We start from the raw sequence: 15815 nt of genomic DNA, 5'->3' as shown, positions 1-15815 counted from the left end.
ACGCAAACTTTAATACGTTGAAACACAGCTCTTTATCTTACCCCCCTGTCCACCTCCAACAGTCTTTCCCAATTCAGCTCCTATCTGAATTGGGTACAACATCTATCCGGTTGCTCGGGCCAAAACCTTAGTCATCTTTGTGTCCTTTCCTTCTCTCACACCCTCCATCCAGCCTCTCAGCAGATCATGTTGAATTTGCCTTCAGAATATATCCCAACATGGGCCACTTCTCACTCCCTTTTCTGCTTCTGCTCTGAACCAAGTCAGCAGCTTTTCTCGCCAGAATGTTGGCGGTAGCCTTCTCACCGGTCTCCTTGCTCTGTCCTAGGCCCTTTGGTCCATTCTCAATGCAGTAGCAGGATCGATCCCTTTAACCAGGTCCACTAGTCTCAGTGATCATATCACAAGTACCAGGACCCTCCATCTCTTTCAAGTAAATGTCAGTCATTCCAACGTCCAACCTCATGTTACCTCTCTGATCTGTTCCCTGACAGCTACTCTGCCCTGCCTCTGTTTTAGCCCCAGCCCCCGCTGTTCCCACAACTCCCCAGGCTGCTCCTGTCTAACCCTTTGCATGTACTCGTCGTCCCTCTGCCCAGAACACATGTCCCCACTGGCTCATGGCTCACTCCCAGAGCTCCTTCAGACTCCACTCCATTTCCGGCTACTCAGTGAGCTTCCAATTATTGTACTTGAACTCCTTATGCCACTATCCGGCTTTATGTTTCTCCAAACAACTTACCATTATATTTGTCACTTATGAGTTTTATGCCCCTTCTGTCTCCCCTCTTGCAATATGAATGTTCCAGGTAATCAGGAATTTTTGTTTACGTTACTAAACACTGTATTCCCAGTGCCTAGAACAATGCCTGGCATATATAGGAACTAAACAAATATTTGCTAACTATTTATTAAACCAAAAGTTATTTCTTGGTTATATTTAATATCAGGTGTTGGATTGGGTGTTAAAGTACTCTAGTACTATAGAAATGTTATCCCTGCTAAAATATACTTAACCTATGTCCTTTTAATTTGGGGAGGGGGATGTGAAATAATTTCCTCTTAACCACCAGACTTTTAAGTACAGCACATTGATTTAAACAAATTTGCCAAAAAGAAGTTATATTTCAGATAAAAAACCATTATTTATACAATCATTGTAATTATAGAACCTATTCTTTTATTCCAGCTTTTTTTCTTGTCTCTCTCATTTTTGTTTTCCAGAAAAGAGGCACAATTAGATGAAGAAGGACAGTTTCTTGTCAGAATAATATATGATGATTCTAAAACTTATGATTTGGTTGCTGCTGCAAGCAAAGTCCTCAGTAAGTTGAATGTGACTTTCCTTCTTTGGCCAGGTTACACATACAAGTGCAAAGGAATGCATAGTCCATTATATAGTGATAAGAGGCCTGGAGCACGAATTCGTGCACTAGTGGGGTCCCTCGGTCTGGCCTGTGGGATCGAGAGGAAACTGGCTCTCTGACATCCCCCAAGAGGTCCTGGATTGCGAGAGAGTGCAGGCCAGGCCAAGGGACTCCACCGGTGCATGATTGGGGACAGGGAGAGATGTGAGAGGCTGGCCAGCCGGGAGGAACCGTGGGAGGGCTCCAGGGCATGTCTGCCCATCTCACTCAATCCGGATTGGCCGGACCCCAGTAGCAAGCTAACCTACTAGTCGTAGCATTTGCCCCCTGGTGGTTAGTGTATGTCATAGTGACTGGTCGACCAGTCAACTATCTGTCCCCTGGTGGTCAGTGCACATCAGAGCGAGCAATTGAGAGGCCTTAGCATATCATTAGCATATTATGCTTTGATTGGTTGAACGACTGACCGGTTGATCGAACATTTAGCATATTAGGCTTTTAGTAGTATTATATAGGATGTACAGGGATGTAGGTTATGCACTGCACAACCCTGATGGGAAGACATTTACATATAATGTTAGGCTGAGGCTATTCTCAGTCTATTTCTCCTTTTACGAACTCTTTAGAGAATAGAGGAGCTCTTTGCCCCTCCCCACAGAAAGCCATATGTTGGGGAAGAAAAAATAAATTATTGCTTCTTAATGTAGTAATTTCAATAATGTAATAATACATTACTATGTCAACAGCACAGAATTGCACAGTGTAATAATTACTCATTTCTGCATTGTGGAATGGAGAAAATTTGATTCCCAAATCTCTTTTATAATAAGTTTTGTTAGCTATTGGTAAAAGAAACAGGAAATAGATCTATGTCAGACAAAACTTATGCAATGAAGGCAAAGTTAAAAAAAATAGCTTTATAAAAACAAGTCTTTCTGAAAGTAGTGTTTCTTAGTCTCAAAGTACTTAATTTATAACTAAGCTTTGGGTAGAATATAAAAAAAAAAGCTTTTTAGCTTTGCCAAATATAACTAGTAGAGCAAATACTATCTATTGCAGAATATAAGAATTACAAAGAAAAATGGTGAATTGTTAATAATAAGAAGAAAATATCCAATCTCATTTGTAATCAAAATTGAAACAAGTATGATTTTTTTCATATAAATTTGTCAATTTTTGAAAATTAACTATCTAGTGTAGTCAAGGATAGAGTTTAAAAATAAATCAGATACTTAAAAAATATTTAAACCTTTTAAGAATTTTTCCAAAGAAAATTATTAGTTTTATTTGCATTAAGATTTATGTGCTTTCACTTCAGGGTTACTTATAGTATCAAAAATTAGAGAAGCTTACATTTTGAATAAGGGGATCAATTAAATAAAATGTTGCATCTCTATGTTGAGTGAGGTAGTGATTGAAATTACAGAAAAAATCTTAAAGTTTTAAGAAATAATAATTGGATATAAACAAAAAAGCAGGATATTAGAGTACATACTATATGCAACCAATTTATTAATATGTGTATTTAGATAAAGAAAAATCTTTCTATACCAAAATATTGTCATGTGCATTCTGGATGATTTTCAGGACCTTCCTGTATTTTTCAGAAAAAAATAAGTTCTAAATTAAATATACATTTTAAAAAAGCTTAAAATTAATTAACTAGTTTGTCATGGAAGCCGAGAAACTGATTGCTTTGCTATTAAGTACAAATGTACAGTGTTAGCATGGTAATGTATTGTCTTCTCAGGTTTCATTATATTGTCCTGGCCAGAAATTATTCATGTGATGTATATTCACTAAGCACAAAAATTGAGGATATTTCACATTTTGTTGTTATTCAGTTGTCTTCCTTCTTCCCATTAATAATAGTCTACGTGTATGTTTTGTTCTTATTACTCTTCCAAACCTATAAAATAGATCTCAACGCTGGAGAAATCCTCCAAATGTTTGGGAAGATGTTTTTCGTCTTTTGTCAAGAATCTGGTTATGATACAATCTTGCGCGTCCTGGGATCTAATGTCAGAGAATTCCTACAGGTAAGCGATTTGAGGTCTTGTTAAAAGTGCTGAATTCGTGATTCTTTAACATAGATTCTAGCATTCTGTTGTTCAGCCAGCTGTGTGAGAGTGTCTTGCTGCTGAAATGGAATCATAGTGACATTTTTTTGCAATTCAATAAAATAATAGTTATTAGGTCTTGAATACATTTTTAGCATTTTTGCTTCATATTTTTTCTTTTAACTTTTGATGACTATAAATATGCAAGTTGTAAATTAAGGTTCTTTGAAAAACTCATCATGGTCTATTGTGGTGTATCCAACTGCCTTTAAAAAAATGTTTTTATTGATTTCAGAGAGGAAAGGAGAGAAGGAAAGAGAGAGATAGAAACATCAATGATGAGAATTGGCTGTCCTCTGCACACCCCCTACTGGGGATCGAGCCTGCAACCGGGCAAGTGCCCTGACTGGGAATCAAACCATGACCTCCTGACTTACAGGTTGACACTCAACAGCTGAGCCACACTGGGCAGGCCCAACTGCCTTTTTTTTTAATGGTAGTATTTGATACTAGTTTTGGTTTTATGTTTGGCTCTATAACATGGTTTTATTATTATTTTTTTTTTTGCAAAGCATTCCTTAATTCCTTAATTTCGCGTAGCATAATTAAATAGTATGCCAGTATCTATGACTTTCTATCCGGAGCTTGTTTAGTAAAAAGCCCACTGGCTTACAGGTGCTCTGCCACCAAAGCAAATTTGAGAATCATAACTCTGAGTTACATATTAATTAATGTAACTAATTAGTTAAAGAATCTACTAGAGAAAGGAAAGTAAGAGGCCTTGCAAAGGCAATTTCAGGTGCAGGACAAGATAAATAACGTCACCAAACGCCTTTGTCTTATATTCCTGATAAAATTACCTTACAAGATTTTTACTAGTGAAGCACACATTCGATGAAAGACTATTTTTGGATTGTCTGTCCTATTTTAAGCAGAGGCCATTTGTGAGACCGTCTTCTTGATGTGTTAATGTTGAAAATTATGTGGTTGTTTGTAAAGGATATTTCCAAACTGGCTGCCTAGAGCCGCCAGATCTTGCTGGAAAATGATGTCAGTGCAATAGTAGCTGACCCGAAGCCCAGTTTTGAGGGAATGTAAACGACTTCCAGTCCAGCTGCATTATTGATTTAACAGCCAGAATAAGAACTTTGGTGTTTAATCAAAATGTCTGTTGTTTACACAGTGACATTTCTCTTATAAACTTAAAACAGCATTAAATCAAGATGGAAACTGATTTGCGATCGCCTGCCGCGGATTTACCTAACTACTGGGTCCAAGAACGCTGCCACTTCCAAGTGGAGTGGCTGCCAGGAGATGTGTAAATTAAACGGGAACAGGCTGTATTTAAATGAATTATGTTAAATGGATTTAAGTGTGATATTTGAAAGTATTTTAAGACTTTGGATTTTGGAATACATCTTCCATTTTTTTAAAAAAAACTGTCACCTTATCAACAAGGTCTGAACTTGTATTTTCTCTGTCTTAATTCCATCTTTCTCTCAATGGCCACGTTTACACAGCACAACAAATGTTCACATTGTTTTTGTTTTACGTTGGCTCGTGGTGGCCACCTGCTAAGGTTGTCATGGTGCGGTGAGAGAGCAAGCCGCCTCTGGTGTGTTCCTCTCTGTTCCAGGGCTGCACTGTTAATAGGATAGCTAATAGCTACATGGGGCTGGATTTGGGGAGTTCTATCACTTTTCTTCATTCCCCCTACACTTCTGTCTAGAGATCGGATGATTTCTCTATCTCTCTCATGACTCCTCCAATCTCATCTTTATTCTATGACTTTTCTGAAATGCAAATATATCTCATCATACCATTAAAAGAATTTTTTTTTTCTTAAACCCTTCAGTGATTCCCCATTGCTCATTGGGCAATGTCAAAAATAGTTAAAATGACTGAAACCACTTACATTCCCTATACATTCTGCCTCTTCCTCTTCTGCAGCCCAGCCAAACATAACTTTACTTTTTTTTTTTTTTTAAATCTTGCTCTCTTTATCCTCTGAGTTTTTGCATCTGCTCTTTCCTTTATCTGGAATACTGTTCATGCTCCTTTTCACCTCGATAAATTCTGTTTATCCTACTGGTCAAATTACTTCTTCTGGGTCATTGGCATTTCTCATGTTTTCATAGTACATTTATTTTCCCAGCCATAGTTGTTCTCATACTGTATTATCATTTCCTGTTTGTTGGGCTGGAATGTAAACTTCATGAAGCCAGAGACCATGTATAATCCCTTAATGATGGTATCTCCACAGATACAATCTGTCTATCTGGGAATGAATATCTGTCTTTTTATTTTTTTAAGAAGTTGTGCTCTTTGTGTAAAAATAGGAAGCAAATATGACCATAGCCTCAAGATTAAATGTTTTCATAAAACATATTTTATTGATTTTTTACAGAGAGGAAAAGAGAGGGATAGAGAGTTAGAAACATCGATGAGAGAGAAACATCGATAAGCTGCCTCCTTCACACCCCCTACTGGGGCTGTACCTACAACCAAGGTACATGCCCTTGACTGGAATCGAACCTGGGACTCTTTAGTCTGCAGGCTGACACTCTATCTACTGAGCCAAACCGGTTAGGGCTTAAATGTTTTATTAAGAATAATAAAACCCCCTTTTAGATGAAACTATGTAATTTTATTTAGAGATAAATCATAGATCGAATATAGAGGAGTAGACAGCCCCATACTAGACTGATTTCCTTGAGTCGGAAGCTTTGAGTATTGGCTATCATTGATAAGATAATATATGGCTTTCAGGAATGGAACCCAAGTCAGTCCACAGCAGGGCTACCAATTCATTTTTAGTGCTGTTCCGTTATTATCCCATTATATTTTCTTTACCCAGTGATTTCACAGAGGTGAAATGAAATTAAAATAAGCTTCAAAGGATGCCAATGCAATCTGAGAGACGAGTTAGAATTTAAATTATGGGCCTGTTTAAATATGCATAGAAATTTCAGTTGAATCATACTACAAATATTCTGTCAGAGTTTACTGGAAACACTGGCTCGTTCAATGGGCGGTTTCACCCATTCCCTCAATTCATATCCGTGGGGGTTCCTCTCAGGGCCTCTGTTCAGCCTGCCGTGGGATTCCAGGTCACAACAACTCCATGTTTGGGCCTCCAAAACACAACGCTCTGGCCAGCCCACCAGGAGCAATCTGGGATTGATGACCGATCTAAAATCTTAAATGTTTGTCCAAAGTGTTATTCTGGGAAATGTGAGGATTTTCCTGAACAGCTGTGAAATTCTAATACTTCCCTAAATTATTTACAATGTTTCTTAGGAAAAAGTGCTCCATTTTATTTTTAACTTTTGGATTTCCAAAGGACCTATTTTCTTCAACATCCAAAACGTTAATTTCTGTAACCTGCAGTTTTTAAATGGACAAGTGAGGACTTTAAAGGAAGATAAGTATTTGAGTAGCTGGTATATATCTTCATAATATTGATTGTCAAATGTAGTATTATATAAGTGGGATTTTTTAAAAAAAAAAAAAACACATGAGTTTAAGAGCTATAGCGTAAGTGAAATATTTTACACAGGCAATTCTATAATCACTTGCCCTTTTTCTTTAAAATATTTCTCTTGAGAGGATGGTAATGATAGCTATATGTAATTTCTAGATATTATTTAAAGAATTTTAGTAACTGGTATAATTTCCTTTTTTTTTAAATTGGGCCTTACATTATTTCTTAAAAGAAAAAAAATATTTTCTGTATCTTTTCAGTGGGAGGCTATTTCTCAAGGAGCAGCTCCAATGAGAAAAGGCAGGAACAGGAGCCTTAAAGTGTCAACTTCCTTACTCTGACCCAGGGGTGGGCAAACTTTTTGACTCGAGGGCCACAATGGGTTCTTAAACTGGACTGGAGGGCCAGAACAAAAGCATGGATGGAGTGTTTGTGTGAACTAATATAAATTCAAAGTAAACATCATTACATAAAAGGGTACAGTCTTTTTTTTTTTTAGTTTTATTCATTTCAAACAGGCCAGATCCGGCCAGTGAGCCGTAGTTTGCCCACGCTGCATCTGACCTCATGCTGCTCACACCCTGACTTTGGTGCTGACCATTCTTATGGGGTTGTGTTTTCCACTTTATTGAGGTCTTGCCTGCTTGAATTTCTCATGTTCAAATTCTAAGATGACTCCTTTCTTATAAAACTTAAAATATTTGTCAAATTACATGACTCGTACAAGTAAATGTTGGCGTTGGTCTTGTTTGTCAGAAGTGTGAGGAATGAAAAGAAAGGAAATGTTGCGTCCCATCCTTTTTCCTTAAAAAAAGAGGTTTGCAAGGACTGATCTTAAGATTTCTTCCAGATCTAAGTGCCAGTAACGTTCTCAAGTAACACAGATAGCTCCCGCTTTCCCATCCTCTCGGATTCTTAGAGACGGAAACAGCTCTCTGTCTCAAAACTTTCAAAGCGAGGTCTTACTCTGCCCACTTATGTGGATTTTTAATTAAATGCCCGGGAAGCCTGGAAAAAGAAGTAGCTGAGTTCTAGAAATTTTGCCTCTGTAATTGTGTATGCACTCATTTTTGCCGTGCATATTACAAAGAAAATTTGCATTTATGTAGAAACATTCCGAGATTTTTCAACATGTAGAACTTCAGTGTTTCTCAGTGGAAGGATACATTCTCTTTGGCTGCCTCCATCTGTGGAATGTGCTACATGGACCACTCCATACCGCCTCCCGGATGCCAGCACTCGTTTTTCTTCTGCAAATGATAAGCGCTAGGTGACAAGATGAACTGGACTCATGGATCTGAGAAAAAGTACATTTATTTTGCTTCTCCCAAAACCGGTTAAATGATATCAGGGCGTTAAGAAACAAAATGAAAACCTCAGAGTAACTTTTTGGCATCGTGAGGCAAAAAAGATGGTGGGTCTGCTCTCTAGCCCTTTCCCGTGTCCTAATTTCATAAAGCTGAGTAGAATGAAGGGGAAGCACATTTGAGGTTTTCTTTATTGATTCTTGGGAATCTACTTGTGCTAGAATATATGTATGTGTTCACTTTTTTTTCTTATGTTTAATGTGTATACTTCCTTTTTAAAAATTTTATTTTTTCCATCACCATTTATCCTTCTATGCCCTCTTCTACCTCCACCCCCCCATCCACCCCAACAATCACTGTTGTCCATGAATTCTCTCTTTTTCTTGCTCAATCTGCCCCCCCACACACATAATGTATATACTTCTTTGTAATGTGTATAGTTTTTTCTTTGTATACCTGCTTCCACGGGTATATTTTTTAAAAAACAACACATGCAATACCAGTTTTAATACGAAACTTTTATTCTCTAAAATACATTGCTACAGCCATGTGGATAAATGATTAGCTTTGTATAAATCATATTACAAAATGTAGTCAAGGTTTTATCTACGCTATTTTGAGAATCTTTCTTTGGCCTTCAATGTGGCTGTAAACAATTCTAATCTATGGTGAAGGTACATTTTTAGCAATATAAGTGTACTCAAATGAAAATAATTTAATTTTTAATCACGAATTCCATTTCTCATATTAGATAGGCTGTGGCAATCACTTCAATTTTGAAAGAGTAAAACCAAGTAAGGAAAGCTGTAACTTAAGAAATCCCAAGAGTGTTTTTATGTTAGATGCTATCTAAAGAAAATCAATATTGCATTAAGTGGTGTTAAAGCTTTCATGTTGCAGGAAAGCACTTAGCTTGTCCATTTAATTAACAGTAAATTCAATAAAACAGTAAATCTCTGGAGAGTTGGTTACCGCAAAGACTAAAAGATGAACATTCTGACTTCAAATGTTTTGCTTTCCCACTTGCTTTGAAGCAATAAATTAAGCAACATGCTATTAGTAATATTTATACCTTTATTTAAATAAAAATGGCTCAGCATTTAGGATGAAGTGCCTATCTTTTATTTAATTTAAATTTTTTAAAATTGATTTTTTTTTTGAGAGAGAGAGAGAGAGAGAGAGAGAGACTGAATTATTATTCCATTTATTGATGCATTCATTGGTTGCTTCTTGTATGTGCCCTGACAACCTTGGCTTATCAGGACGATGCTCTAACCAATTGAGTGACCGGCCAGGACTAAAGTGTTTATCTCTTTGTGACTCATGACGTAGCTGCATGTAGAAATGTGTTAATATAATATGAACAAGATGAAAATAGATGAGTATGAAAATGATATAGGCATATTGACATGATATAAATATGTTGCTGTACTTGAAAATTACAAATTTCAATTTTTCACAGAGGGAAAATTGAAACAATATTATTAAAATATATTTTTCAAATTATTGGTGGACTTATCTTTATACCTTTAAAATGAGCCACAACACAGTACTGAACCTGAGGACATTAAGTAATTACCTAAATGCAGCAACAAGCTCAATTTTGGCTTTGTGGGAAATGGAGATAAGTATAAAACTCTTCGGTCATTTTTTTTTCCTCACCAGATTTTCTCATAAAGTTTTGTTGTTGTTAATCCTCCCTCGAGGATATTTTTCCATTGATTTTTAGGGAGAGTCGAAGAGAGAAGGAAAGACAGAGAGAAACATTGATGTGAGAGAAACACATTGATTGGTTGCCTCTTCTATTCGCCCCAACCAGGACCCAGGTCGGGGAGGTGCCTGCAACCAAGGTAGCGTCCTTGACTGGAATCGAACCCGAGAGTTTTTGGTCTGCAGGCCAACGTTCTCTCCACCGAACCAAATCAGCCAGGGCTCTCATAACCTTTTTGCAACATCAGCAGATGGAATCTGGGAGGGTTATGTGTTCAGGTCTTCCCTTCTCAGAAAAGAATTATCCTGAGAAGAACTTGTCATAGGAAGAACTCCTCATACTACTTAACCAAGTAAAATAGTTTTGGGACTCAAGCGGCTTGTAGTTTATATATTAACTTCCAATACTTCGTGTCTGTCATATTTTACATGACAATAGCAGCCCCTACAGGCAATGGGGATGAACTGATGCTTTTGCTGAGAGGCCCTGGAGGCCTCTCTCCACCCTTGCACATGAACATCTCAGAACCTGGAACAAAGTATCATTCTCATGCCACCATCTCTTTGACCTTCTGTCATTACACTTCTCTGTCCCTATAACCAGGAAAGGGTCCTGGCTTTTAAGGTCTCAGTCACGCATGTGATTAGCTGGGTCCACCAGGATCATACAGGATCTCCTTCCCAATTCAGGATCCATAACCTTGATCCCATCTGCAAAATCTCCTTTGCCAGGAGAGGTATCATATTCAAAGGGATTAGGGCATGGAAACTTGGGGGAGCACCATTATTTTGCTTGCTGCACCTGGGATGTGCTTAGTGTTTTACATATATCATTTTAGTTATCTCCATTTTATCAGAAAAAATCAAGTCTTAGAAAAATTGGGTAAACTGCTATGTTACCATGAAATGATAGTGTCATGCATATATAGCTGCCCCAAACCTATAAATACGTATATCTTTGCTTTAGCCCTAACTATGTTTCTTTTTTTCTGCTTCAGTCATTCCTTTTTTTTTTTTACCCCACTTGTTTATTTATCTTTTCTTAAGATGCATTAACTATTAATAGCCACAGATGTTTGTTTTAATTACTCTACTTGAGTTTCAAGTTCTCTGTGGTTCTTGCCTTACAGATGTCTCTGTGCCGCAAGGGAAGGGCGCGCTGTGTGAATGTTTACTCGGCTGATCTGCCCACTAAGCTCAGATTGAACCTTCTGTCTTTATCTTGCTTTCCAGGAGTCAGCTGCCATTGTGGGAGCATTGTTTATTCATCACTATTTCCTCTTCATTGCAGAACCTCGATGCTCTGCATGACCACCTTGCTACTATCTACCCAGGCATGCGTGCACCTTCCTTTAGGTGCACTGATGCAGATAAGGGCAAAGGACTCATTCTGCACTACTACTCAGAGAGAGAAGGACTTCAGGATATTGTCATCGGAATCATTAAAACGGTAGCTCAACAAATACATGGCACTGAAATCGACATGAAGGTAATGATCAGTAATGAAGACACTTCTAAATAGAGATGGCAGAATATTAAAAGTGGTGCTCAGTGAATTTACCTTTAATTCTTGCAGCTAGTGGAACTCACCAAAGGCATATCTTATATAATAAAATCCTAATATGCAAATCGACCGAACAGTGGAATGACTGGTCGCTATGAACTGACCACCAGGGGGCAGATGCTCAACATAGGAGCTTCCCCGTAGTGGTCAGTGCACTCCCACAGGCAGAGCGCTGCTCAGCCAGAAGCCGGGCTCATGGCTGGCAAGTGCAGTGGAGGTGGTGGGAACCTCCGCAGCAGCACTAAGGAGCAGCGAGCCAAGCTGTAGGGAGCAGCAAGCAGGCGGGCGGTAAGGAGCGAGGGGTCCCAGACTGTGAGAGGGCACAGGCCGGGCTGAGGGACTCCACCCCCCCCCATCCCCAGTGCACGAATTTCGTGCACTGGGCCTCTAGTACTAGTATAAACCATAACACTGGCATCACCAGAAGTCTATGCTTGGCCTTGGACTGCAAGATTATATAGGAATACAGACAATTTTTCCCCTTTGTCTCAGCAGATTTTTCTTTTTATACATTGTTTAATTTAGTTTGCATTCTCTGTGAGCACCCAGTAGCTGGGAAGCAGGAGGATATGGGACTGGCTAAGCTGTGTCCTTCACAATACAGTGGGGCCTTGACTTATGAGTTTAATTCGTTCCAAGACCCAGCTCGTTAAGGAGCTCGTTAACTCAAATTACTCTGTCAACTCAATGCAAAAAATTGGCTGAGAAACAGCTGGTATCTCAAAAAACTCATTAGTCGGGACACTCGTAAGTCAAGGCCCAACTGTACAAAAAAAAAAAAATACCCTCCATAACACAGACAGTCAAACTCTATGATAATATAAAATTAGATATTATATTACTGTGCATTGTTTCTTTGTGGGTTTTTTTGTCTATCCCTGAAATATCATTGGAATATCTTATTTTGTGAACTAAAAGTTTTACTTTTTTTAAAAAAAAAATTATATTACTTGTTGAAAGAAGCCAGGTCTCATACTTTAAAAAGGTGTTGCTATTGATAATACGGATTGTTAGTTTTAGGTGAGAATTTCAAGATATGAATGCAACCCTATATAATGAAGAGCTAATATGCTAATTAGACCAGAGGGTGGAATGACTTTCCAGAAGACCTTCCAAACGACCAGTGGGCAGGGCCACGAGGCAGCTGGGCCTGCCAGGGCCAAGCCCCTTGCACAAATTTCATGCATCGGGCCTCTAGTTATGCAATAAAGAGAACCATCATTTTTCTATATTTAATCCAGACAGTCTCTTCCAGTGAGCTGCTTTTTGTGTGCTCAGCATATTCAGCCCAAAGAGCCATTTTTCAGTGGCCCCAAATTTGAGAAAAGTGGGGAGAGGAACACCCTATTTCAGCCTTATTTTTTAATGTATCCTAACCAACTTGGTATTGTAATTTTATATACTTGCCAATTGATGGGTAAAAGAATGATATTTCATGTATTTTTAAATATGTGCTTCTATTATTTTATTTTTGTCTGCAAGTATTACTTTTAACATGTTAAATAATACTACTTATATAGTTTGTAGGTCATTCATTATAGTAATGTGCCAGGCTTAGAGGCTAAGCACACCAGGATAAGAGATTGCTTTTCCTCCAATTCTACCAGAGTCTGTACAGGCTACTAGGGGACTGATAACAGATTCACAATTTTACTGTGAATAATTATTCAGTCTTCGAGTTTCATAAATGAATATCCAGACAATGTTTTCTATTTTAGGCATGTGTAGCATTTGCACACATTAAATTTTTAAAATTAACTCTCTAAATGCAATTCTCAAAACCAGTTTCTTAGGTACTTAGGCCTTTTTAAGTAAATTGAAATGCAGACAATTAAGACCATTTTCCCCTTTGACATCCAGGTTATTCAGCAAAGAAATGAAGAATGTGATCATACTCAATTTTTAATTGAAGAAAAAGAGTCTAAAGAAGAGGATTTTTATGAAGATCTTGACAGATTTGAAGAAAATGGTACCCAGGACTCACGCATCAGCCCCTACACCTTCTGCAAAGCTTTTCCTTTCCACATAATATTTGACCGGGACCTAGTGGTCACTCAGTGTGGCAATGCCATATACAGAGTGCTTCCCCAGGTAAACGACATCCCACTTCATTGGGGACTGAGACAAAAGGCCATAAAGAGCTATTGTTACATGCGAACATTCCTTTATTTACCTTTTTACTGTGTATTAGGTGATGTGCAGCATATCGTATATTACATAAATTGTTTAAATGTGAGCATAGTATATTTAAACATAATGCTACCTTTCCTACAACAGGTTTTTTCTTTTTCTTTTTTCTATTAAAAGCGGGGCAAGTGCTGCCCTGGCTGGTTTTGCTAAGTGGTTAGAGTGTCGGCCCATGGACTGAATGGTGAAAGGTCTCAGGTTTGATTTCTGGTCAAGGGCACATACCTAGGTTGCAAGCTCATCCCTACCCGAGTCAGGACCTGTGCGGGAGGCAACCAAGTGATGTATCTCTCTCACATGAATGTTTCTCTCTCTCTCTCTCTCTCTCTCTCTCTCTCTCTCTCTCTCTCTCTCTTTCTCTCTCTCTTTCTCTTTCCTTTCCTCCCTCCATTCTACTTTTTCTAAAATTCAATGGAGAAAATATTCTTACATGAGGATTAAAAAAATAAAGACGGCAAGTGGGAATGCTATACTTTTTAAAAATGAGATAACGGAACACTTTCTAGTAACAATCAACTTTCACTTATTTATTCATTGAATATTCACTGGATATCTACTATCTGAAAATAGCTTTCAAAATCAACCTTTGACATTTTCAGGGAAAAGAAGAGAATTTTAAAAAACACTAAAAACGACAGAGCTTATCATGGGACTGGGTAGAAAAAGCGTCAAAGGACAACAGTGGAGGCCATGATGAGAATCTGCGTTTGATTGGCATTATTCTGACCCAGTTGTAAAAGCCTTCCTTTCTACTCTACCAACTTTTGGAGTTGTACATGACATGTATCCAGAAATAATTTTTACTTGTAATTGAAGAGACTTGATAGTCCAGGATTAGCCCAAATGGGATCAGGCATAAACCTATAAATCCAAAAGCCTGGGCTCTTATGCTGGCTAAGGCTCTACCTCATTATTAGCTGGGGTGTGTTACTTGGCCTCTCTCTGTCCTTGTCCCTATAAGCAATCAGTAACTGCTTCCTATTATTATTATTATTAACCATCTCTTGATAAACTGTTTGATGAGGGTCTTAATATTTAAATTTCATTTTAAGCCATTGGCATTTAATAGGTCATGCTACATTTTCAAAGAGAAATTTCCATTCTCCGTTGAAAATACTTCTATTTTTGTGAGATTATTTTTGAATATTGGTCATCTGAATCCATATTAGGTTTTATGTTCATGGAACTATTTGATGTCCATTTAATCACCGAGTTGCATAGGTCAAGATATGAGTCCATAGTTGAGGTAACTTTCCTACAAAATAATATATTTCTGTGCTTATATACAATTGAGCTGATTAATCTAAAAATATAAAATAAACATTGTTTTAAATAGGTGTTCTTTTTCTTTTTATCTACATTTTAGCTCCAGCCTGGCACTTGCAGCCTTTTGTCTGTCTTCTCTCTGGTCCGTCCTCATATTGACATTAGTTTCCATGGGATCCTTTCACACATCAATACGGTTTTCGTATTGAGAAGCAAGGTAAGCAAGATATTGTTTTATTAAATGTGAGTAAGAAGGGTGAGTTACATACTAGAAGTGTTCTGGGGGGAAAGAAGCTATTATGCCATTCTAGAAGTTGGAGGAGGTATAGCTAGATGAGAAGCAAACCTCAAAAGGAATCCTATTTCAAAGGCGACACTGTTGATTTTTTATTTTCCGGAGGAGCAATGAGACTCTGTCACCTGGTCAGCATTGACAAAAGTAAGTGTTGAGAATGCCTCGCTGGGACAACCTCGCTTCACATATTAATCCAACATCTTTTAGCCCCGGTATAGCTGCGATGTCCTATTTTAGGAGTCAGAAGAACTGATAAAGATTGTTTTTTAAACTTCACCCACTTCCTTCAAGTGTCTGTTATTCTTGGTTCCACTTTTGAGATGGAAATAGGAGTGATAAAATATTCATTCAGTTGATAATTTAGGTAGTACCCAGATCTCACCCTGTCTTTGGGATTGATAGAGCAAAGGTGTCCTGAAGTACACACTTCATCCTTCTTACAGCCTTCCCAAAGGTCCTATGTACACATACTTTATTTGGAATTATTTCCAGTTGTTCTGTGAATGCAGGGGTGAGGAGTGATGAGGCTTGTTTTTTTTTTTGTTTGTGTTTGTGTGTGTGTGTGTGTGTGTGTG

The 15815-nt window shown here is 37.9% G+C and overlaps 1 protein-coding gene across 2 annotated transcripts in view; it reads left to right on the top strand.

Moving 5' to 3' along the window:
* GUCY1B1 (guanylate cyclase 1 soluble subunit beta 1) overlaps positions 1 to 15815 on the top strand; it is a 42577-nt gene that overhangs the window by 14752 nt on the left and 12010 nt on the right. For both annotated transcript variants that reach the window (XM_036314249.1, XM_036314248.1), the window contains exons 3-7: positions 1225 to 1325; positions 3288 to 3406; positions 11220 to 11417; positions 13353 to 13583; positions 15046 to 15162. In XM_036314249.1, the coding sequence (XP_036170142.1) occupies positions 1225 to 1325; positions 3288 to 3406; positions 11220 to 11417; positions 13353 to 13583; positions 15046 to 15162 (766 nt within the window). The remainder of the gene's footprint in view (positions 1 to 1224; positions 1326 to 3287; positions 3407 to 11219; positions 11418 to 13352; positions 13584 to 15045; positions 15163 to 15815) is intronic.

The sequence above is a fragment of the Myotis myotis genome, unplaced genomic scaffold (assembly GCF_014108235.1).
Source record: "Myotis myotis isolate mMyoMyo1 unplaced genomic scaffold, mMyoMyo1.p scaffold_m19_p_6, whole genome shotgun sequence".
Taxonomy (NCBI): Eukaryota; Metazoa; Chordata; class Mammalia; order Chiroptera; family Vespertilionidae; genus Myotis; species Myotis myotis.
Note: the sequence above shows the minus strand (reverse complement) of the source record. Positions and strands in the feature narration are given on the sequence as shown.